General features: G+C 45.6%; 1 protein-coding gene across 5 annotated transcripts in view; it reads right to left on the bottom strand.

The window, feature by feature from the left end:
• The window catches only part of KCNC2 (potassium voltage-gated channel subfamily C member 2), a 181,804-nt gene extending 155,991 nt beyond the window's left edge, over nt 1-25,813 (bottom strand). For all 5 annotated transcript variants that reach the window (XM_029597171.1, XM_029597173.1, XM_029597168.1 and 2 more), the window contains exon 1: nt 25,226-25,813. In XM_029597171.1, the coding sequence (XP_029453031.1) occupies nt 25,226-25,813 (588 nt within the window). The remainder of the gene's footprint in view (nt 1-25,225) is intronic.
• Nucleotides 25,814-26,231: the final 418 nt, after the last annotated feature.

Raw genomic sequence — 26,231 nt, 5'->3', positions numbered from 1 at the left:
GAATCGTATTGTTGCCGTTTGGGGGGGTAAAATATCGTGATATATCGTTAAAATCGTTAAAATCCGCTAAAACCCACCCCCGACCCTTTAATTAAATCCCCCCACCCTCCCGAACCCCCCCCAAATGACTAAATTACCTGGTGGTCCAGCGGCGGTCCGGAACGGCAGCGGTCCGGAACGGGCTCCTGCTACTGAATCTTGTTGTCTTCGGCCGGCGCCATTTTCCAAAATGGCGCCGAAAAATGGCAGCGGCCATAGACCAACAGGATTCGACGGCAGGAGGTCCTTCCGGACCCCCGCTGGACTTTTGGCAAGTCTTGGGGGGGTCAGGAGGCCCCCCCAAGCTGGCCAAAAGTTCCTGGAGGTCCAGCGGGGGTCAGGGAGCGATTTCCCGCCGCGAATCGTTTTCCGTACGGAAAATGGCGCCGGCAGGAGATCGACTGCAGGAGGTCGTTCAGCGAGGGTTCCGGAGCCCTCGCTGAACGACCTCCTGCAGTCGATCTCCTGCCGGCGCCATTTTCCGTACGGAAAACGATTCGCGGCGGGAAATCGCTCCCTGACCCCCGCTGGACCTCCAGGAACTTTTGGCCAGCTTGGGGGGGGCCCTCCTGACCCCCACAAGACTTGCCAAAAGTCCAGCGGGGGTCCGGAAGGACCTCCTGCCGTCGAATCCTGTTGGTCTATGGCCGCCTGCCATTTTTCAGGCGCCATTTTGGAAAATGGCGCCGGCCGAAGACAACAAGATTCAGTAGCAGGAGCCCGTTCCGGACCGCTGCCGTTCCGGACCGCCGCTGGACCCCCAGGTAATTTAAGTCATTTGGGGGGGGGGTTCGGGAGGGTGGGGGATTTAATTTAAAGGGTCGGGGATGGGTTTTAGCGGGTTTTAGTGTGCCGGCTCACGATTCTAACGATTTATAACGATAAATCGTTAGAATCTCTATTGTATTGTGTTCCATAACGGTTTAAGACGATATTAAAATTATCGGACGATAATTTTAATCGTCCTAAAACGATTCACATCCCTACTATGCAGATCTCTGCAGATTCCACTTAGGGTGCTCGCTTCCCTCCAGAGGTTTGCTGGCCTCACCGTCAATGTTCCCGAGCATGAAGTTGCTGAGAACAGGTTCCTATTGCCCAGCATCCCCTTTAGTAGGCCTTGGGACCTGTCCACTTCCTCGGGGTGGGGTGGGATGCTTCTCCCTCAGCCAGCAGGGCTCCATACAGGAATTTATAGCCCTACCTGCTGCTCTTACAGTGCCCACCTTTGGCCCAAAGGATAAGCGAGTGGGCCTCCAACCAGACCAGGCCCCAGATTCAAGGCCCATCACAGCCTTTTTTTTTCCCTTTTACTTACTCATGAACCTCATTATCTTCTATTAGATATTCCGATTAAACTGATAAAATATCATATGGTTCTGAGTGGAGGCTGATGATAAAAACCCAAATACAGTATCAGGCATTTTAGATGTTTTTCTGAGATATGTAGAGCCGCTAAGCTGCTTTGTAATATAAAATGCAATTTTATTTTTATGCAGATGTTTTGCAGAATATCTTCTTGTCCTGAATCTAGGTGAATCCAGACCCTACTCCGAGAAGGGGAAGAGTTATTTTCTTTTTCTAAGCTTGATTTAATTTAATACCAGGTATGGCTCTAGTTTCTGAATCCAGACAATGCCCAAGATACAGCCCAGAGTCAAGAAGGAGGGAGGGGCCCAGGTATTTTTCAACAGTAATACCTACTGACCTGTAAGGAAAGGATTCACCTATCCTGAACTCTAAAAACAACCTCCATGTTTGCCAAAGGCCTTAAAGACTCTTTCATCGACGACTGAGCCACAAAGACTTCATGCTAAAAAAAAATAAATAAAAATGGAGAAAATATCTCCCTTGAAGGCAGGGCCGGTTTTAGGACCGTGCAGCCGCACCGAGCGCCCTCACCACATCAAAGGGCCATCACCATGCTGCTCCAGAAAAGGAGGGGGTTGGACCTCCCTCCCTGACTTTGGATTCCTGAACCACACAGGGCACTGCCAGGACTAGGGTGGCCCCTTGTGAAGGCCCCAAAATTTCAGCTCTAGGCCCCCCAGGTTAACACTGCCATGATTTGAGGTTGGGCACATTCCTAAAGAGCGGAAAGCCCAAAGGTTGGAGGAACTTGACCAAATAAAAGAAAACCAGAGACACCTTAACGCCGTTCCTACTTTAGTTTTCCACAGATCGTATCTGTGCATCGTGAGTCACTTTCCGAAGCCCTGTGCATGAACTTCATGCTGTTAAAATAAAATATTGGATTGACTAACAGTGCTTATAGAAAAGGGTTTAATAATGTTATGCTGAATCTGTAATCAAAGCAAAAGAGATCAAGTGGCACTCTCCTAGCACGTTTCAGACAAATATTCAATTTCCTCTGAATGTAACAGTGTGAACTAGTTTATTCTCAGAGCCCAGAACAAACAAAATCACGCTACGCTTTGGGGAAAACAAATTGAATTTAAAATAATATACAATTATTGGGCTTCAAAATTTAAACAGCCAGAGGCCAATTTTGAAAGGAAGTCGAGAGTCTGACCTAGGGGCTTCAGTTTTAGTGACATTTCAGCCGTACTTCAGCACCCAAGTTTTAGAAGGTCAAATATAGTGCATAAAACTCAGGTCCCCAAATCTACACCTGCCATCCTTTTTCCTAAATGCAGCCATCCAGGTTAGGCGCTATCACTGGAAATTGACCCTTACTGTCCTCACCCACTTTTTAGCCTCCCGAAATGTAGGAACTTAAATTTAAAAAAACAACCCAGCACCTAAATTTAGGAGCTCAGCAGGAGAAATGTTTATGTTAGCAGATCTCGGTGTCTAACTCCTTATGCTAAACAGTAATAAAACTAAAGTTCATTGTACAGGGTAACCATTTTATTTCAATGTGTGTTTTACATGCTAGAGAGATCTAAACCCTCGAGAAAAGTTGGGATAGGGGAGATATGACACATTTAAATATCCCCAAACTTTCCATGCACAAAGACGAACCTCTTTCAATAGAACAGGAGCTCTGGAACACGGGGTCATGCGATGAGGTCCAAAGGGGGGTAAACTGAGGAATAAACTTAGGAAATATTTCTTTACAGAAAGGTTAGTGGATATGTGGAACAGCCACCCAGTGGAGGTGGTGGAGACCAGGACAGTTTCTGAATTCTAGAAAGCATGAGATAATACAGGGGATATCTGAGGGAGTGGTATGGATTGTAGAGCTGACTAGTTGGTGTAGATGGGCAGGCTAGATAGCCCGCATGGTCTTTTTCTGTCATTACATTTCAGTGTTTTTTCTATGATACATTCTTATTAAAAAAAAATCCCTGCGAGCTTCATTCACCCGACCTCAGGGCTTAGATCACTTTCATCATAAATTACTTGGTGATTTTGGTTAATACAAATATAATCAGATCCTGGGTTCCAAAATCATGGCTTAGAGAATCTGTGTATCTTGGGGAACACCAAATAAACTCCTGTTAAGTGAGATTTGTGGACATCCCCAGCATCAATACATTATCAGCTTCATTACAATACATAAGAACCTGGTTATCCTTTTCAGATATGAGGAGTGGCTCTTGTCTAAACATTTAGAATAGAGTAGAAGAAAGGCATTGGGTCTGCTCCCACCGACAAGTCATCTCAGTCTAATTACAAGAAGCCAGAAAAGGGTGCCTGCAACCTACCCACTCCAGGGTCTTATTTATACATATTCACAACCACATGGGATTCAGTGAGGAAGGAAGCAAGAAGGTTTATGATAGCCGCAATCATAATATATCACTATGACAATGTTTACTGAGAACCTGATGAAGTAATGATGTAAAATATTCTGTCCATAACAGAATAGTGTTGGTAGAATTAATATTGGTGTTAGCCATGCATTGACATTGGCATTACCTAATGCCCATATACAAAGCACATCAGTGCATGCTATTGGTATTACTGCCAGTTCCCTGACAGCAACACTAACATGCATGCACATACATAAACAAAATATATGTATATATATTTTAACGGACTTAGGTATCAATGCTGAATGTATTATCCAATGTTAATATCTAAGGGCATTAACGCAGGCCACACAAGGCAGGAAAGTTCAGTGATTCTCCGGAGATGTACCTAGTTGGCAATCTATGTTATCATATGGCACCAGACACCCCCCCTCACAAAAAATACAAATTCAGGCTTCCAGGCTTAAAACCCCTCTCCTGTGCCTCTTCCCCAGAATGGCAGGCTTCTGTAGCCCCCTCCTGAAACACCTTAATGCCACCTGAAACACAACAGGCCTCTGGGCTTTCTTAAACACAACAATAGGCCTCCAGAACCCCATATTCCACAATCTCAACAGGGGCTTTTAGGCCCATAAAATACCCATCCCCATCACCCCCAGCAAGAGTGGCAGGTTTTTCCTCCTGTTGTCCATGACATCAAATCTAAAATGACACCATTGGCATTTGGACCAACATGTGCGGAGTTTCGTCGTGCCGTCTGGCCCTTTCACCTGACAAGTAGAACGTGACAGCATTACCATAGCCACATCGTCTTTAATGCAGCCATGGTAACGTTGCTGCAGCCTGCATCTCTTTACATTCGTACATCGGGCATTCCACTGGTTTTAAAACCAGCAGGTTTACTCACGTTACTATGGCAGGATTAATGCCGGTTAGTACATAGACATCTTCATGCATGAAAGGCAGCATTTCACAGTTGTTGCAGGGTACTCCAAAATGACATTATCTGTATTGCATTCGCAGGCTGGAAATATTCTTCTGACAAGAATCAGCCATGTTGACAGAACAGTTTGATTTATTTTTATCCTTCACATACTAGGAACAAAATTTCTTACCCCATCTAATGCTCTGAGGAGTCCAATATTAAAAAGTCCAAAAGATGTCAAAACAGTATTTGCTGAGACATTTGGGCATCAGTTTGAATAGTCAGCATTATGCAAGGACCAAGTTTAAACTTTTATCCTTGGTTTTTAAAGCCTTTCATAGGGGCCATCCAAGCCACTTAGCAAATGTACTGATATTTTATGAGCAGTAAAAATTTTTTGCGCATCAAAACAACAACTACTCAGTATTCCTGCCCCTAAAATGCTTAGACTGGAAACCACAAGACAAGCAATCTTTAGTTATGGAGGGCTTTTGTAATGGAACTCACTTCCATTGGAGATTTGCCTGGAAATAAATTATATGAAGTTTAGGAAAGCAGTCAAAAGGTGGCTATTTGTTTTGGACAATATGTTATTTTACCTGAGCACGAAATTTGACTTCCTGGATTTATCTTTCCATTGAATTTATATTATTAATATTGTTTTGCTTGTTGATTTGTCTTGTTGGTGATGCTTCCTATAAATTATATTGTTTATTTTTTTGTAACCGTGAACTGCTTAGTTATTATTGCTGTAAAGCAGGATAACAAATAAAATAGACATGAAAATAAAGAGAAATAAAAAAATTAAAATAGAGGACCTTGAATGTGCCAGAATGTCTCCATGAATTTAACAATTTCTGCAGCTCAGGAATTTCACAGAATAGAATCCCAAACTGGCAAACAAAAGGCTTGATTCAGTAAGCTTTTTCTCCCATCCTGTGTCTACAGGGGGAAAAGAGTTGTGAATCACAACCAAAATCATCATTGCAGGTTGCCACTCGGCAAAAGGAGAAAACTATTTTCATTATTTTTTTTATGATCCACTGATGAAAGAAGAAAACTGAAAGCATCACATAATATGATAGGGTTTATTGTGACAAGAATAATCAAAACATGTTTTGGTACATGAGTTTGAGAGCAGACAGGCCCCCTTCTACACCCCGCAGCGAGAAAGAGAACGAACCAGCAACCTGAATGCCTAATGCCGGCAGCTCTGCCAGTCAACAGAAAGGAGGTCCTCCTATTCCTTAAACTGTTACCTTTCCTTTTCTGTACTTAGTACCTCCTACCACTAGATGGGGCTCATTAGACTAGAATGCCAATATGTGCAACTTGACTGGTCCATTGAAAGGATCTTCAGATAGAACCGAGTAAGGAAAGGGGCACTGAGGTTGCACTCAGCCTTGTCTAAGGTGCTGAGTACTGTCATGCTTGCTCCTTTAGAAATGCTACAAGGCTTTGAAGTGATTGTCTTGATTTTGGATACAATATAAGGGAACGTCTGCAAATCTTAATGAACAATTTAGACAGAGAGAAAATGTGAGAGAAAAAAAAATAAGGAAGAGTGGACAACCTGAGGGACATACTGAAGTTGACCTACAGGGCCAGGCGTTAAAGCCACACAATCGCAGCCGGCAATATTTCAGCTTTCTGCACTGTGCATCATTTATCAAGTCAGGTGGGTAAGGATGAATCACTAAAGATTCATTCCTCAGAGTAAACCATGCATTTTTTTCAATTATTTTAAATCAGTAATGCCAAACTGCACTGAGGTTTTCCTTTGTAATGAAAGAGCTTATTGTTAATTCTGACAAAGATTTTAAGAAATATTAGTATAAAGCCTTGCCTTTTATCATCATAAAACCTAAATACATATTCTGCTAAAGCTGCAGAGTCTGAGATGAGATGGCTGCTCATCTGCGTGGGGTTTTATGTCACAGGGACGACAAAAGTCACTTTCAAGACCAGCAAGGGGGCTGAAACTAGGCCACTTTTAACGGAAGCAGGAAGTCAAGACGCAGCCTGTTTCTATGGCAGCATTAGCAGCAGCTTGAGAAATCCCTTCTCTGCATTTACTCCATTGGCACAGTATTCCATAACACTCCGGCCTAAACGTAACGGGTTCACCTTTGCATTGTAGAGGTCACACATCCAGCACCAGCTGTCAACATATTCTATATTTTCAAATCCATTTGCAATCAAGTCTCAAGCTATTTCATCCAAACCCCTCCCCTCCCCCCCCCAAGTCAATTAAAATAAATAGATATAGATGTCTTCGCTTGTGATGACTCATGAGTCAATGCAGCAAAGAGCTCTGCAGACGTCATATGAATACTGAAAATGCTGCAGAGTTATCATGTTTTCCCCTTAAGAAAATACAAATAGTAACGTAGTAGATGTCGGCAGAAAAAAAAGACCCACGTGATCCATCCAGTCTGCCCAGTAAGCTTTTAGTTTATTATTATTTTTAGGATAATTGCTGCTCCGCACAGGTTACACCAGTTATCTTGGGTTACCCCTTTTCTTCATCTCCGTCCTTTAGCCACCAGGATCCCATCAGGTGAATTTTCAAAGGAGTTACGTCCGTAAATGTAGCATACTATCGTAGCAATTTTCAAAAGCCATTGACACAGTTAAGGTGCAGTTACGCGAACAAAATCCTATGGACAATTCAATGGCATATATTGTAGCAATTTTCAAAAGCCCACTTGCACGGGTAAAGTGCATTTACACGTGTAAATGCTTTTGAAAATCAGGCTCTTGGTGTTTAGCCCTTGCCTTTTTGAATTCCTTTACCATTTTTGCCCTCACTACCTCTTCCGGGAGGGCAATCCATGCATCCACCACCCTTTCTCTGAAAGATATTGTTACTTTGATACAGCAGGAAAGTGTAAAGCTTGGCACTTAATTGGATTATTTTCTCATCCACTTCTACTGGGCCTGTGGCTTCTCTATAAAGTGTTTTGGTTACGGCATTGACCCGTGTGCTGGAAAGTATAATCTTATGTGAAGCATAGTGCATATGTTTGCGAAAGTCACTGGTGAAATGAAACCTTCATGAAATCATCATAATTTACTTCTACAACAGGGCTTCCCAAACTGTGGCTCAGGACCCCCAAATGGGGGTCACAAAACCTTCAGCTGAGGTCACAAGTGCCTCAAATGACAGGCATTCGTCAGATGCCAGCAGTATTAGTGGTAGAAGTCAGCATGGAGCTTGTGAGCTGTCACGTACTCCCAAGACCTGCCTTCACATGAGTTTCTGTGACAGTTGGAAGCCCTGGATTGAGGGATCAGGGCCACTTTAGGGCCTGTGAGCTTGCACTGGCTCACAATCCCTGTACTAACCTTTCATTACTAATCTTGCTGCCACTTGCAGATCACCGTCGGGCTCGGGACCGGCCGCGAGGGGAGGGGTGAGTGGGCACGTGCCAGTGGAGACTGCCCCCGCTGCCGCTCGCTCCTCACCCACCTACCCAAGAGAAAAATGCTGCCCTGCCATCTGTCTGCCCTCACTTCCCATCCATCTTTGGCCCCACAAAGAAATAAATGTTGCTGCTGACCCTGGCCAAGTGTATGTTTGGCGAAGGGGCTGTTTGAAGACAGGGATCAGATGCTGGGGGGGGGGGAGGGAGGGGGGGCAGGGGTTGTGGGTTGGATCAGCTGGAGAGAGATTTTCTGTGGCGTTTGAGACAGAGAACGATAGATGAATGACTGGAGGATGTAAAAAAGGAGTCGGGGTGAGAAGAGGTCAACGGGGGATGTGAGAAAAGGGGAGGAGGGGAGGCTGGGAGGTGAGAGGGGACGGGGGATGGGTGATGAACTTGAGGGAATGGGGGATGGGGTGAGAGAGAAGGGATGACAGGATCAGATGGGGGTTATAAGGGCTTGGGCAATGATCAGCCGGGGGGATGCGAAAAGGGCTGAAGGGAGAGGGAATGGGCTGGGGAGGTGAAATAAGCAGGAAGGATGAAATAAGGGACCAGTTGAGGTAGGGGAGGTCAACTGGAGAGGTAGTTAAGAGAGGAGGTAGAGATTGAGAGAGGATTGACTGGAGAGGGTGGAAGTTGTGAGAGGAGATCAGCTGGAGTGCAGGGAGGGTAGTGGAGTGATTGTCGGAGGGGGACCGCATCCCTGCTAACTGGCTTTGGTCTTCTCCTGGGGTCATGTGAATTTTCCAGTGTTAAAGTGGGGTCACATTGACCCTGTTCTACAATAAGGTCTCCCCATTTTGTGGGGCTGGGGGTTGTACTTGATCTTTACTTGGAATTTTTCTCTCTTTTTCCTACTGCAGTTTCTCTTCTTTTACTCTTTCCATCTAATTTCTGAATATAAGAGTTTGAGATGGCCCAAGGATAATGTGAGATCAAGAAACTCCCAAAAAGTGCATTTAAGCTTATTCATCCTTTAATACATCAAGGAAGTAAATTGCAATAAATATGAATAAACTTACAACAGACCACAAATATATTATAAAGACTTTCAAATGACAATGATTTCTAAGGCAAGCACATTTTTCGAGGCAAAATCATGTTGCGACTGTGCTAAGCACTCATAGTCTTGCACCGTGCAAGGGGAGTGCAACAAATATTTGATGACTGTTACTTTCCAAAAATTATCAAAGGGCAGGGATGCAAACTTAAAACCTAGTCAGTCCATACATCCACACTTCAGAAAAGGCATTTGCTGAGCTCTCTCTTAAAAGAAAGATGAGAGCTGACTGGGTGCCTTGTAGGTTTTCATTAGTTTGGCGTGGCCCTTTCCTAAGTTATTGCCTCTTGCTTCTGTTGTAATTCACTACACAAATGAAACGATGCCCACAGTTTGGCATCACTTGCAAACCTTTTCTATTCGCAGACAGTGTCGGTGCCAAATTTATAGTATTTAGCTTTGCATGAACTTACAAATAAAATAAACAATAATTATGCTTTTGTGTTTTGGTCAAAATAAATAGCATGTAATGGTAAATATTCTTTGGGATGTAAAGCCAACCTGCTTTGCGCCCGGATTAAGGGCATGATTGGATGTACTGTGTAACAGTGCCAGCCACGCAATTGTACTCTCCAGCATAGCAAATAGGCTATTTACGGTAATTAACTTGCCTCAAGAATGAACAAATTATTTTGTATGAACCAAATAGCTTCCTGGACTGTTCTTTACTAATACATTTGCACCAAGTAATGCAAATTTTGCTAAAGGACTCCATAAGTTTTTTTTTAAAAATCTGAAACACGATGTCCACTTTTATAATGACAAATATGGCACATTTGTCCATTATTATGATAATTCATGAAAATATTTTGTTCTTTTTGTCATGTTGGTATAACACCTAATGACTCCAGTTCATGGATATCAAGTTACAATGTTTAGATAGACATTAGATAATATCAAATGGAAGGAGACTTATAACCTCATAGTTGCATGGCATCCTGTGACTTCATTGGCTAGTAGAAACGTGCCAGTCTTGCTTTTCTAGCAGCATGCTGACTCTGCCAGAAGGACACCCACAGGTGAGTCATTCCTTCTACCCATTGTCTGAAGAGGGGTTTTTCCCCAAATTTGCTTTGCAGAGCTAATCTCTTGACTTGTCTACCATGACCCCGTTAGTGCTTTTACTTCCTATGGGGCCTGTGTACTAGGCTTTGATAACATGGTAACGCATGTTAAGTCCATGCCAGTGCAAAAAATTAGCAATACTCATGCAAACGTTGCCAATATCACAAAACAAGCAAGGCCCAAGACGAGTAAAATACTAATGAACTGTGTAGCATGCAAAACATTTCATTACCATTAAAATGGTGTAAGACAGATTGTGATAAATTTCATGATCAGCATTCATCTGTGGAAAAATTAACTGTCAAGAGATACAGTCAACTTTCCCCCTTCCCCAAGAGAATTGCCTGCTGATGCTCTTGGTCCCCCAGGTCCCTGCCACGCTTTCTAAAGGGGCAGAAAGCCCAGAGTAATATAGTAACATAGTGAAAGACAGCAGATAAAGACCAAAATGGTCCAACCAGTCTATCCAGCAAGTTTGCTTTTTAATTGTAATTTTATTATTATTTTTAAGGGTAGTAGCAACTGCCACGCCATGCAGGCTACGCCCAAACCTTCTGTCAAGGGTAGTAGCAACTGCCACTCTATGCAGGCTATGCCCAAGCCTTCTGTCAAGGGTAGTAATAACTGACGCTCCGTGCAGGCTACCCCGATCCTTCTGTCAAGGGTAGTAGCAACTGCCACTCTATGCAGGCTATGCCCAAGCCTTCTGTCAAGGGTAGTAGCAACTGCCACTCCATGCAGGCTATGCCCAAGCCTTCTGTCAAGGGTAGTAGCAACTGCCACTCTATGCAGGCTATGCCCAAGCCTTCTGTCAAGGGTAGTAATAACTGACGCTCCGTGCAGGCTACCCCGATCCTTCTGTCAAGGGTAGTAGCAACTGCCACTCTATGCAGGCTATGCCCAAGCCTTCTGTCAAGGGTAGTAGTAACTGCCACTCCATGCAGGCTATGCCCAAGCCTTCTGTCAAGGGTAGTAGTAACTGCCACTCCATGCAGGCTACGCCCAAACCTTCTGTCAAGGGTAGTAGCAACTGCCACGCCATGCAGGCTATGCCCAAGCCTTCTGTCAAGGGTAGTAGCAACTGCCACGCCATGCAGGCTATGCCCAAGCCTTCTGTCAAGGGTAGTAGTAACTGCCACTCCATGCAGGCTACGCCCAAACCTTCTGTCAAGGGTAGTAGCAACTGCCACGCCATGCAGGCTATGCCCAAGCCTTCTGTCAAGGGTAGTAGCAACTGCCACGCCATGCAGGCTATGCCCAAGCCTTCTGTCAAGGGTAGTAGCAACTGCCACTCTATGCAGGCTATGCCCAAGCCTTCTGTCAAGGGTAGTAATAACTGACGCTCCGTGCAGGCTACCCCGATCCTTCTGTCAAGGGTAGTAGTAACTGCCACTCCATGCAGGCTATGCCCAAGCCTTCTGTCAAGGGTAGTAGTAACTGCCACTCCATGCAGGCTACGCCCAAACCTTCTGTCAAGGGTAGTAGTAACTGCCACTCCATGCAGGCTATGCCCAAGCCTTCTGTCAAGGGTAGTAGCAACTGCCACTCTATGCAGGCTATGCCCAAGCCTTCTGTCAAGGGTAGTAGTAACTGCCACTCCATGCAGGCTACGCCCAAACCTTCTGTCAAGGGTAGTAGTAACTGCCACTCCATGCAGGCTACGCCCAAGCCTTCTGTCAAGGGTAGTAGCAACTGCCACTCCATGCAGGCTATGCCCAAGCCTTCTGTCAAGGGTAGTAGCAACTGCCACTCTATGCAGGCTATGCCCAAGCCTTCTGTCAAGGGTAGTAGTAACTGCCACTCCATGCAGGCTATGCCCAAGCCTTCTGTCAAGGGTAGTAGCAACTGCCACTCTATGCAGGCTATGCCCAAGCCTTCTGTCAAGGGTAGTAATAACTGACGCTCCGTGCAGGCTACCCCGATCCTTCTGTCAAGGGTAGTAGTAACTGCCACTCCATGCAGGCTACGCCCAAACCTTCTGTCAAGGGTAGTAATAACTGACGCTCCGTGCAGGCTACCCCGATCCTTCTGTCAAGGGTAGTAGTAACTGCCACTCCATGCAGGCTACGCCCAAACCTTCTGTCAAGGGTAGTAATAACTGACGCTCCGTGCAGCCTACTCCGATCCTTCTGTCAAGGGTAGTAGCAACTGCTGCTCCATTCAGGCTACATCCAAGCCTTTTGTCTAGGGCAGTAGCAACTGTCGCTCTGTACAGGCTACCCCCAAGCCTGTACATAGTAACATGGATCCTCACACACACTCAAAAGCCCCCCCCCCCCTTCCCCCCTAGTCAAACACCCCCAAAGCCAATGACCTCCAGGAAAAGGGGAGCCTCAGGAGAGCCAGTGCCATTTTGAATGATGACACCAGTGGGGCAGGTGGGGATTGCGCCTGTCTTTGGGGGGGATCCTAACTTCAGAATTGGGTAAGGAGAGGTTGGGGCTGGGAGGCATGAGATGCCAGAGGAGCGTATATTTTGTGTTGGATGGAGCAGGGGTGGCACTAACCATTCTACTTTTGTTGTGGGGCTGTTCTGAGAATGGAGGGGAGCTGGAGGGACATCTCCTTTTGTGGGGAGATTTTGAGGCTAAAGGGGGACTTTTGAGTATAGGAGAGGGCTTCTGCTCCCTTACAAATCACAGCTGTTTAGTGAATAAGGCAGTCATTTTCTTCAGTTGAGTTGATATCAAAATGTGTTAGAGCAGCATATTAATATAAGTAGACCCCGTGTTTGCTTGGGTTATGGTATAGTCTTTTTTAAATTCTTGCTTATACAGGATTTAATTGTCCAGTCAGTCCTCATAGTTGCACTTCTTCCACTTGTATTGTTCACTAGCTCTCCTTTGAACATTCTCAGCTGGTATCTTTTTTTTATCTTGTGTGACGCGGTGCCAAAACTCACCAAGAGGCCTTCAAATCAGGATTCTTCCTCACTGCCAAGTCTTTATTCTTCACTAGGGCTCCAGGGCAGATTGACCCAACCAGGAAGGGAGGGAGATCTTCCCTGCTATGGCCACTCCAGAGCATGGCATGCTTCAGTCATACCTAAGGACTCTGACAGTCTGATGCCCAGCGCCCGGGTTTACTCACAGTTGGGCTTGTGTTTCAGACGCGCAATAATAACATCTGATACAGCAAAGAGATTAGCACGTCTGAAAGGCGCACCCGAACCAATGCATATGGGAAAGCGCCCATCGCATTTAAATTGCATGCAAATGAAGGCAGTAGCTATTACCGCCTGATGCAGGAAAGCGCGCCCAGTTCACATTTTTTTACACCAGAAAATTAACTCCAGCTCTGGAGGTGGAGTAAAGTTTACTTACAGTCAAGGTCTCATAGAAACATAAAATATTTGGTTCTTTGTGTTGCAATAAATGTGCCCCTTGTAGGGTAGGGTTGTTTAGAGAGATTAGTATAAATGGGGTTAGAACAAAAAAATTAGTGGCATGGAGTGTGATGATTAGCTAAAGGACACCTTAAGAAACCGAGAGTGATTCCTTTACTTTTGGTAAAGAACAGGTATTGCAGATTTCTGTAACTTCATGTAAGTGATGCACTTATGCTAGGAACACACAATTTAGACGTCCATGCGCCCGACATGATATAATTTTGAGTGTCAGAAATGCACATTTCTCCCTAGTGTGCCTTTTTTTTAATGCCACTTCAATTTCTTTCTCATTAAAATATTGCATCGGACGCGCAGGAAATGTGAACTTGCGCATGTCGGGAAAACGGGCGCTCAATACGAGGGCCCATTATTTGCATGCACCTTATCGCATCGGCCTGCGAGTAGCTCACAGAAGTTGACTTCTCACTGTAAGTGTGTTCCTGGCTCAGCAATACATTAAAGAAAAAACAGAACAGGCAGGGATTTAATCGAAAGATTATATAATCACCAAGCTGCAGGTCTGAGTCTCCGTTCTACCACAAGCCATCTGTGTGATCCAGAGCAAGGATCTCTGGATCACAAGAGCAATCTCCAGGTGCCCTTGGTTTACCCCAGTGTAATTGGGGAGTTATAACAACACTGTTCATTCCTCCTACTCCCTTAGGTTTACTTCAGTGCAGGCATCAGAAATGTACTACCAGTCTACACTTCAGAGGTAGTGCTGTCTGTGTTGCTGGAATAATAAATGGTACCATGCATGGGGATCCTAATTAGATAAAAGAAACCAGATAAAGGCATACTGTGATATTATTCTTGTGAATTAAAGTAGCACATGTGTATTAAAACCCCGTTGAGTTTCTCGTCATCTAAAGAAATGCGGCATCATTTAGTGGATCTCTCAGTGGGAACTGGTAATATGTCGGCTTGAGTCAACATCCTATCAACAGTGTGCAGTCCTATTGTGAATTCTAATTTTACAAAGTAAATATTTCATAAAGCGACAAACAGCTCATCACAAACGAATAGTTCACTTTAAAAAGGAATATCTGTTTGTATCTTATAGCTTCAATCAATTTAAACCATTGCTCTCCCCATATTAACTGTTTAATACAGTGCTTTATTTTTGTTCTTGTAAAAATTGTTTGCCTCTGTTTTTCCTGTTTAATCATCCCCCCCACAGGCAGCAGATGACCAAGCTGGACCACTGAGGGTTAACTTTTATGCGTCGTATTAAACTGAAACGAAAAGAAAATCCCCAGTGAATTTAGATGGGTTTCTCACGCGATTTGCTGTGTAGCCCTACCCCGAACTTCTGAGTCTGTGCTGAGAGCCAGAGAGGCAGGGATCCTTCCAGAAGCTTCTTCCGGTGGGGAGCTGCCGCTCATCTGGGCTTGGGTGGGTGACTGTGAAGCCCTGCTCTGGCCAATGCTTCGGTTCCAGCCCTGCACTCTGGGAAAGGATTGAGACCTAAGCATGAGCCAGAGCAGGGCTTCACGGTCACATAAAACTGGACAAATCCAGGAACTCATGGGTAAAAATCGGTTTAAACTGAAAATGAAAGTCCCTACCTATGCACTAAACCTCTATAAAATAAAAGGGTATTTGGGAATCGTTCCAAATCTTCAAGCTCCACTTTTAGATCCAGAAGAAGACGTAGAAGCAGCCAAGATGACCCCAGTCCAGAGAGGCATCCTGCAGGATTTCACCTCGGACCAAGATGCAAGGAATTCAAAGGTACATGGAATAAATTACCGTATATGCTCGTGTGTAAGTCGATCTCGTGTATAAGTCGAGGCTATTTTTTTTTTTGCCCCAAAATCAAGATTTATCTGTCACCCATGGATAAGTCGAGGGTAAATCCTAGGGGGCTCATGAAATGGTGAAATCATACTAAGAAACAAACCATTAACTTAAGAAAACCGATTTTATTTGTTTTTTAAAAGCAGAATAAAGTGTCTCATAAAAAAACATCATTTAACAAGTTAAGAAAATGTCCCTGCTGTATGAATCCTTTTCCATTCCTTCAAAGGGCGCAATTTTGAAACGTAAGGCTTTCTGTGACTTTGGCATTTCTAGCAGCTTTTCTTCATTTTTTTCTCCAATCTCTGACGAGTTTTTCACTAAAGTCAAATTCTCTTGCAGCTTCGCAATTATTGGCCTCCTTTGCAGGTTCTGTAACCTTCAGTTTCAGCAATGCGTGTATGATGCTTTCTTTTTCTTCTCAGAGCTCATTTTCTTGAGGGCAAGAAGTCATTATTCGAATGGATGCCCCTCCTGTCTGAATCCTTCCCCCCCCCTCCCCCATAGCTGCCCCTCCTGTCTGAATCCTTTCCCCCCCTCCCCCATAGCTGCTCCTCCTGTCTGAATCCTTCCCTCCCTCCCCCATAGCTGCCCCTCCTGTCTGAATCCTTCCCCCCCCCTCCCCCATAGCTGCCCCTCCTGTCTGAATCCTTCCCCCCCCCTCCCCCATAGCTGCCCCTCCTGTCTGAATCCTTCCCCCCCCCTCCCCCATAGCTGCCCCTCCTGTCTGAATCCTTTCCCCCCCTCCCCCATAGCTGCTCCTCCTGTCTGAATCCTTCCCTCCCTCCCCCATAGCTGCCTCTCCTGTCTGAATCCTTCCCTCCCTCCCCCATAGCTGCCTCTCCTGTCTGAATCCTTCCCTCCCTCCCCCATAGCTGCCCCTCCTGTCTGAATCATTGCCTCCCTCCCCCATAGCTGCCCCTCCTGTTGAATCCTTCCCTCCCTCCCCCATAGCTGCCCCTCCTGTTGAATCCTTCCTCCCTCTCGATGCCTTAACTCACCCGCTGCTGTCTGGAAACCACAGCACTTGCTCAAGATCATCCTTCCTCCTCCCCCGTGGTCTTCCAGTGTAGGGGTAGGACAGCTTCTCCCCCACATCTCCTCTGCCACGATGAGGAGAACGTCAAGCCTCCCTCCTCCCCCGCGGGGTCCCAGTGGAGCGCTTTGAACCACGTGGTTCTGAGCAAGCCAATCAGAACCTGGCTTGGGAAGGGGGAGGACCTGCCTGTGAACTGCAAGAGCAGTCGTACCGCCCCCATGTGGATAAGACGACCGCAATTTTAAGGACCATTTTTGAGGGTAACATTTTTCGACTTATACACGCGTATATACGGTAAGTATTGTGTGCTAAGTGCAGGTTGGACTGGGAAAAGCAGCCTCGTGGTTAAAGGAATGGGTTATAAACCAGGGAAGCCAAGGTTCAAATCCCACAGCTGCTGCTTCCGACCTTGGGCATAATCAATTCGCTCTCCATTGCCTCAGTTACAGACCTGGATTAATAAACCCTCAGGGGATAGGAAAATACCTCTGGTACCTGAATGTAATTCCCTCTGAATGGCAGAATATAAATACATTCTGTCATGTCCTTTATATTATTGATGACAAGCCTGCCTCACCCGGTGCCAAGTAAGCCCGCAACAAAACAAAAGGACTTTTTTTCTCAGCACCGTCCGCCTGTGACCAGCAAGCATCGCTGCCTTCCAGTCACGTGCATTCCCTCCCTCCCCAGCCCCACAGCAGATCTTTCCTGGGGTGCACCCGAGCCCCGGTGGCTCCGTCAGGCTGGAGATTCAAGCTCCGCAGCTCCTAGTCGCTCTTTTTTTAATATTAATTTCACAGATTAACATTAATCCAGATTAAAAGCGAAATGCAAAAAGTTGCACCAAGCTAAAGGTATTTAACATTATTCCAGTTCCAGAGATGCAGAAAGTATGAAAATGCATCCATTAGCATCCGACTGGCTAATCTCACCATTTAGATAATGCTGTTTGATCGTCTGGGGCTGGAGTAATGTCTTCCCTGCTCTCTCTCTCTCCCCATCCTACTGCACAACAGGTTACCATGACGACTTATATTACAAGTTCTGTAAATTTCTATTTTTAGAGACAACAGTTCAGGGAAGAAGAAGAAAAAAAATTCAGAAATTACAAATGTTAAATTCCAACCATATCATCAAACGGCGAGAGTGAAACCATTCTCTTGTCTTATTCCTTCCCCCCCCCCCCCCCCCAGGCATACTGCGCCAGGAGGGCACACGAACCAGCCAACGATTTCATGCGAGCTGGAGAAGAAGTAGCCGTTCTTATTGTGTGTGCCTCCTGCATATGAATTCCTAAAAAATAAATCCTAAAAGGGAAAAAAAAACTGGCAGTGGTTTCAGACTGCCACGGAGAGGAGGTGAAGCGTTTCCTGGGGGACCAATTCACGGTGACTCCCCCCCCCCCCCCCCAGTAGGACACGAAATGGGGGGGTGGGGTGGGGGAAAGCCTTCGTGGATCCTGGGCCTTTACGTTTTTCTCCAGGAAACCACAATATTTTGGAGACAAACGGCTTTTTGAGGGACTAAATGATTTTACTTAACCTACAATTATCTGCCTGAAATACATTCATTTGTTGGGCGCCTAAAATAACACCTTGCATTGTAAGAAATGACTTACTACATTGACATTAGACTTTTGAACTTTTGTCTCTTCAAGGACTTTTAAAGCTAGGATGATTACCCCTTATTTATGAACACTTGATAACCCACCTTAGGTCAACTGCGTCAAGGTGGTGTGCAGCCCCCAATAATGAAAATAAACAGTAAATGTAATAAACGTTAACAATGAAATCCTTGATGTAGAATGTCCCCAGGAAACATAGGGAGCCATCTTCCCAGTCTAATGGGCTACAAGAACGTCCAGCACCAGCCTTCAGGAAACTGAAAACAAAAAAAGCTCCAAATGAAGGCCTCTCCAATTCAGTACCACATTTTCCGGCAGTGTTTTTAAATCTATAGACAGAAAAAGAAGTGTATGCTGAGAACTTATCAAAAATTACTGAATGCCACTGGAAGAAAACTATAAGCAAGTCATTTTTGACTTGGCCTTTTTTCGAAGCTTCCACTGAACGGGATTATTTCACTTTTCAGATAACAACCTGGTGCTGCCTGTGTTCTTTGAAAATATACCATATTTTTCACCTAAATATGTTCTACTTAGTTCCTTGACAAACACAGCAATTACAACAAATAACACCCTAGTAGAAAAAAGGATTCTTCAGCAACTATAATCTATGAAATGGTTGGCTGAAAATCTATGGCTGGCTGGATTCCCGACTGGAATGTAACAGGGGACAGAGCTGGGCATTGAGGGAGGAAAGCTTACCCCGCGGTTCATTGGTTTGGATGGGGAGAGAAAGGACATCTTCCATGGCTCTTCTGGGCCATTCGGCCCTGTTTGCCTCTGTCCCTCAGAGGCCATCCCATATCTCCTCAGGGTGGAGTGGGATAGGGCAGGCCTTCTCATGGCTCCTCAGAACCCAGCAGGGAGAGAGACAGGCCTTTCTGTGGTTCCTTAGGACCAGAAGCAACATATAAGAACATAAGAAGTTGCCATACTAAGTCAGACCGAGGCTTCCTCAAGCCCAGTATCCTGTTTCCAGTAGTGCCCAAACCAGGATGTAAGTATCCAAACATTAAATAGATCCCATGCTACTATTAATGCCGGTAATAAGCAGTGGCTATTTCCTAAGTCAACTTGGCTAATAGCGGTTTATGGACATTTTTAAAGATGGCGCCGGCCATCCAGTGCTCCCTCCATGTGACAGGGGCCAGCCAATGGCACGGATACCCTGTCACATGGTAAGGGCAACGGCCATTGGCGCCATTTTGATTAGTAGCAGCTGACGGCCCGAGAGCGGGAGATCGCTCCCGGGACCCCCACTGGACCACTAGGTACCTGTAAAATGTTTTTGGGGAGGGGGGGTCGGGAGGGTGGGGGAAGCAAAGGGATTAGTTTTAAAGGGTCGGGGTGGGTTTTTTTGTTTATCGGCTCGGGCGAGTCAGTCAGCCCAGCAAGTGAAAGCCGGGTGCGGGAGGTAGCCCCCCAGGTTTCCTGCAGGCGAGCACACTGCAGTGCCACTGAGCATCCAGCCCAACCCAGACATTAACTGTCCTTTTCAGGAGCAAATACAAAATGGCCCAGAGGGGTCCAACCGGCACAGAACTACAGTGTACAATAGAGGAAACAGTTGAGTGCTGGTCCCCTGTGTATTAATTAATGGCTGAAATATAGGACTTAAGACCTGGTGCCTTTTATGCAGCTATTAAATCCTCTCTCCCCCTCCCCCCCCCCCCCCCCCCCCCAAATAGTCAGTTCTGACATAGAATTCAAATGAAATAATTTATCCCATAAAAATCCCCACAAATACTTTAAATTGCCAGGGTACTGAAACCTGTGGGATAAGGATCCTGATGTTTTAATTCAAACTAAGAAAATCTAGGTTTAACAACCCTGTGCTCCCCAGCATCTCCCCCCCCCCTTCCTAAATTCTGCTCCTGGCCCCATTAGTTCTCTCCCTTCGCCAGCGCCATCCCCCTACATTTACCCCACATCAGAGTTGTTCTCTACAAAATATAACTGTCACTAACAAAGAAACGAGCTTGAGTGATTTCTGCGTAGGGCTTAACGCTTTCTAAAGTTTGATCTAAGCCAACCCTTGAATCCAGTTGAAGTGGCCTGCGTGGAACATTTGCAAATCACCTGACAGGCTGGGGAACGTCAGGAAATCAGAAACGCAGCTAAAACTGAACAGCCCTCAAGAAGAAAGAAAGTCTCCTGCATTGCCTCGCAGAATACCTCTTCCCTCACCTCTGGCATGCAAAATGAAAATTGTGATTGAAAAAAAAAATGTTACATTAGCAGAATATTGATTCTACTTGGCATCATGAAAATCTCTTGCCTATCTCACCGCCTATTTATGTATTTATTTATTTATTTAGCTAGCTCTTGCTGCTGATACCTTTCAGAGAGCTTATAAAGGAGAACTTCTGGAAGGTTTCGTCTATTGAGGCCAGCGACTGCATCACAATCAAAAACTAGGTGGGACTTGAAATAAATTGTGTCCTCCAGCGCTGAATCACGGCAGTGGATTGCAAATGCAGAAATAATTCTCTCAGGAGCACACATTATCAGACAAAGGAAGAGTTATTATCAAAAGGCATCAATTCAGCAAACAGCAGATTGGGAGCTCTGCAGTCCATTCTGATTAGCAAGAAATGGGATTGGTACTATCAAACAGATCCTGCTTAATAACAGGACTTCCGTAAAGTGATGTGCCCTTCATTGGAAACAAAATGGGAAATTTTAACAATATATCCCATTTCGCTTCATTATGTTTTTAAAACGAAGCAGAAGAAAAATGAACAAAATTTCATTTGCTTTTGTTTGTTTCGCTTTAAAAACACCTCCGCCCCCCTGTAAAAAAAAAAGCAAAAACAAACATAAATCCCTCTCCAGCCTCCCTGGATCTTCTTATCCCATGTGGTAAGAAAAGGCAGGAGCGACCAGAGACCACGCCTACCCCATGAAGAAAAAAGACTTGGAGTAAGAAGAGGCTGAGGGCGGTCATAGGAGAACCAGGGAGAGGGGTTTATGCTTTCTTTAGTTTTATTGCAGCAACAATTTTTTTGTTTTCTTTTGTTTATTTCTTTTTTTTTTTATCTCGTTGTTTTCATTGCAATAAAAAAAAAAAAGTAAAGTGAAAAACAAAATGAAATAAAAAAAAAATAATAATAAGTGCAGACTCTGATTGTTATATGTGCTGGAAGCCATGAAGCAGCTATAAGGAGGCTTACCTGAAGGCCTCATTTATTCCAAATAGAATTTTGTAATGGGAAGGCCGGTTTAAAAGCTAAGCTGTACACTAAGCCAAGGCCTCAGTCTAAAACAGAAGATATGATAAATCAGAAACCAATGCTGAACCAAGAGTATTAGAAACCCCAGGTGAATCTTCAGCTTCACTCCCCCCTGAATTCCCCTACCCGTGGCAGCTCTAACACTGGGCTTCCTCCTTTGGCAGTGGTGGCTCTGACAGCATCCCTGTTCTCTCTCTCTCTCTCTGTCTCCAACTCTCCATCCTACATCTCCACTTTCTACCCCCCACTCTCTAACCAGGGGTAGCACCATTTTTTTCCATGTGTGCAGGGGAGGGAAATCCAGCATTTTATGCTGTTGGTACACATACCACCCGCTGTGAGCTGTTTCTGCTCTAATGCTGTCTCTGTGAGGGACCAAGCTCTGTCTGTCTCTTTGGTTCTCCATCTCTCTTCTCAGCTTCCATCCCTTCATTGCTATCTCTTCTCTTTTCACTGCTACCTAAGCTTCTCTCCAATTTTTCAGCTCTTTCACCAATCCTTCCCTCCATTTTTCTCTCTCCTACCGACCCATTCCTTTCTTTGTCTCCCATTCTTTTCACCTCCTTCTCCAAATCATCCTTGCCCCATGTAACGTCACCATTCTTATTTTAGCCCTTGACACTATCAGCCCTCCATTAATCCAGTGCTGCATTTCCTAAGATTAGTCCGGACTCTTCCCCTTTTCAGCCTCACAGAATGAGGGGTGGTTAGACTCAAGAGTAAACTTAGAAAACATGTCTATACAGAGAGGGTGGCAAATGCATGGAACAGCCTCCCAGTGGACGTGGTGGAGAGAAAAACAGTATCTGAATTCAAGAAAGCAAGAGATAAATGCAGAGGATCTCTAAGGAAGTGAGGAGAATTATAGTGCTAGGTTAATTGGATGGATGGGCAGACTAGATGGGCCATACGGTCTTTTATTGCCATCATGTTACGATGTGTCTCTTCCCCAGCACTCACTTTCCCATCTCCTTTCACCAGCATCTTCTCTGCCTCCTTCCCCCTTCCCACTTTCCCCAATACCAACCCTTCTATCCCCTTTCCCGCATTTGTTCCCCTGCCTCTTTCCCCCTTGTTGCGCCCGTCAGTCGCAGACGGCTGCGACCTCTCATACGCACCTCTTTTTTTCGCTACACCATCAATTCTCGGAAGAGTGGTGGCCTCCACCAGTCACCGCCGACCTCCCTGGCATTCCTGGGACAGCGTGGGCGCTGCCGACCACCATCTTGCTTCTAGAGTCACTTAGGCAAGCGCGCGTGTGCATGGGCCACCTGTGTACACGTCATGACGGGAACCTCGGGGGCTTCCCCTCCGCATGACGTCATCTCGCTACCTGTACTTAAACAGACTGGCCCAATGCTCCTACAAGTTAGCAAGGAGTTATTCTCGTTGCTAAATCCGCTTCTCCTTGGACTTCCGGTTCCTGTTCCTGCCTCGGTGTGTGAACGCACTGAGTACCCGCTCCTCAGGGGCTTTTCCACGTTCCTAGGCTATCCGCTCGTTGGAGGGCCTTCCTGCCTTGATCTCTGGGAACCATTCCTCTTGAGTACCACTTCGCTCATCTCTGACAAGCCTTGCTGGAATTCCCCGCGGTGTACTACCCCGTGCCTCAGGTCACTACCGCGTCCTCACCAGCAGGATTTGCTACATCTTACCCTGCGCTGCAGGATATTGTTTCTTCATCCTCAAGTACCTTCTGAGCTCCAGGACCTCAGACAACCTCAACACCATCATCACCGTACAGTCATCTTCGGCATACCCCGCCCTGCGGGCCACTGCCTGATCTGCACACCTGTGGTATTTGCTACACTACTGAGAAAGACTGTCTGACATACCCCTCTCTGTGGGCCACTACCGGATCATCACATCTGAGGTGTCACCCTGGGAATACCCTCAGCTCAAGAACTGCACCTTTGACTGCATTCCCCGCTCCATGGGTTATGCTCTCTCTCTCTCCCTAATAAGGTCTATCCTACAGCTGTGTCCTAGCTACTGAGACTGCACCTACAGGCAGTGAAGCCCACGGGGCTCCTCCATGTGGGCGGAGACATCTCTCACCTCAGCCCAGGGATCACACCCATACTAAAACACAACACCCCTTCTCCAGCATTAATGTGCCTGCCTCCTTTCCCCAGCATCTGCTACCTGCCTCATTCTCACCTTTCACCATCATCTGCCCCCTGTTTTATTGCCCCCTTTCCAAATCATCTTTCTTCACATCTTTCCCCATCTGCCCTCTTCCCCAGCATCCATCCACCTTGCCTGTCTCTCCTTCCCCAGCCTCCCCCCCCCCCCCCCCTACCTTCTGCCCCTGGCCCCAAGGTTTTCTCCTCTGCCTTTTCCCCTTCTCTTGTATACATCCCACTATTTCTCTCCCTTCCCCAGCATCATCCCCCTAAGTTCCCCCACATCTACCATCCTCAGTTAATCTAACTGAGCTGCAGGAACCTCCCTTGCTGCTCCTCAGTGCTCTTCCTCCTCTCTGCCATCACAAATAAGCACATTAAAAATTCATGGGCTGGCACTACCTGCTATTGATCTTGCGGTAGACACAACATCAGCAGAAGAAAGTGCCAGCATCTGAAGTGGTGGGAAGCGGGAAGCCAGGTTCCCGCCTCTCTGGCCACCTGGCTCCTCTTTGTTTTTGGCTGGCAGGGCCTGGGGGATCCTTGACAGCAGCTCCACATCGTCTTAGGTTGGCGGGGCCCTGGGGAAGCCCACCAGCCCTGCTGCTCTAACGTGGCTCTGCCTTCCTCAGTGCAGCATTCTTGCCACACACCTTCCCCCCAGATTTTGGCACTGTAGGCAACCAACCAATTCGCTTAATGGTTAAACACTAGCCTGTCAGAAACCAATACATTTTTCTCTTTGACTAAATAGTTAGCTACCTTTTAATCTATAGTTATAGTCACTTTCAGGACCAAAAGGTAAATCAGGTACACCTTTAAGCTGTTACTACAGGAATAACTGCTGGAAAGAGCACCCTCCAAAGCTTCCTTTAGATCAGTTTTTCACGAATCCATTCCTGGAGACAAAACTAACCAGTCTAGTTTTCTGGATAGCCACAATGTATATGCATGAAATAGATTTTCATAGATTGGAAACCTAGTGCATGCAAACCTACCTTGCGTATATTTATGAATATCCTGAAAACTAGGTTAGGTGTGTTTCCAAGACCTGGGTTGGGAGCTACTGCTCTTGGTCCTTAGTTTTAGGATTATGCACAAACCATGAATTTCAACTGTTGTTGCCAAGTAAGTGCTATCCATACAAACATTCATTTAGATTGGTGATCAAATTCAAAGACAGTGATGATTAAATGGAGGTCAAAAGTCACTATCCTAACTAAACAGGAAATGAGTGCCAAACTCAAGAGTAAATTTTATCTAGATCAGAACTAGCTAGCTTTCCAGTTGTCAAGCATACACTGAAGAAACATCAAGGTCACCCACTAAAATGCAGTCAGCAATGAAATCTAGTGGGTTCTTCTGTTTTTGAAAAAAAGAACCTCTAATTTGGAGGCCCAACTTTTAGTGAGATCACACTGAGATTGTCATCTAAGGGACATAGAACAGGGTCAACAAACAAGTTGATATCTTATTATTGGACTAGAAGTTGACACAGATCTATTAAGTTAGTCCAATAAAAAAGTGTCACCGAGGTTGTTGATCTTTAATTTTACATAGACAAATGGACACCACAACCACAATATTTTGCTCATTTAAGTGAAAAAATTAAATGAAAGGGTCAATCTATAAATCAGGCTCAAAATCAGAAACCTAAGTTAATCAAATGAATAGCAAATAAACACCTATACAGTAGATTAAGACCATTTCGCTGGACAGGATTATCAAACTACTATGTTAGGATTAGTAGCAGCAGTAAATGAAGCGTGATCTTACCCGGGCAGCCCTGGATGAGTAAGGATCCTCGAAGAGAGCCCAGATCCGAGGCCGCCACTTTTTCCACCAGTTGACTCTGCCATCTGGCCCCACCACATCCTCGATGGCCATCCTTTGGTCCAGCTCTTCGTCATCCCCATCCAAAATTGGTTGCTCTCCACTGATGAGGTCTGGAGCCTCGAAGATGTCGAGGGCTTCTTCGGCATCCCTGTGCTGGCGGTAGGTCATCCAGCAGCATGGCTCCACGTCCGTTTCATCTATGCCCCAGAAAGCCAGCTCCTCCTCGAAGAGTGGGCCACATACATCAGCAGGGCAGTGCAGCTTGCCAGTCCGGTAGTAGTTCAGCACGTAGGCGAAAACCCCCGGGTGTCGATCGAAAAAGAACTCGTTGCTTTTGGGATTTGACGACTCAAAGCCAAGGGGCGTTTGTTGTTGTTGCTGCTGCTGTTCCCCGGATTCACTCCGGTGCTCCGAAGCCAACAAGGCCAGTCGAGTTCCCGGTAAAGTCTTCAGTGTGTTCCGGTACGTTTCGTGCCTGGTGCCCCCGACGTTGAGGACTATCCTCTCGTTGTCATCAATCTTTCCCATCTCTCTGGCTCAGACATGACTTAAGTAAACAAATTAAAAAAAAAATACTTAGGATCCTAAAATTCAGATGAAAAGAAACAACGTGGAAGAAAAAGGGGGGGCGGGAAGGAAAAGACGAAGGAAATACATTTAAATGGAAAAGAGAATCAGAAATGTGTGTAACAGAACAACTTAGTCTCCAGTTTTAAAGTCCCCCTTTTCAATGAAACCAGCACCCAGCCTTATCCTTCAAGCTCCCAGTTAGACTAGCTTGTTCCCAAGATCAAGGGAGTAGTCTTCCTTTTTCTTTCAGGCTAGATCAAGGGCATTTTCTGCATATACAAGTTGGAAACTGGTATGAACGTCTTTTCCTGGCTAGGCATCATGTAAATGTTCTCTATATTTGGCTGGGAAACGCAGTACAGTCCCCCCTGATCTT

The sequence above is a fragment of the Rhinatrema bivittatum genome, chromosome 4 (assembly GCF_901001135.1).
Source record: "Rhinatrema bivittatum chromosome 4, aRhiBiv1.1, whole genome shotgun sequence".
Taxonomy (NCBI): Eukaryota; Metazoa; Chordata; class Amphibia; order Gymnophiona; family Rhinatrematidae; genus Rhinatrema; species Rhinatrema bivittatum.
The sequence above is the reverse complement of the archived record's forward strand: the minus strand, read 5'-3'. Positions and strand labels throughout refer to the sequence as shown.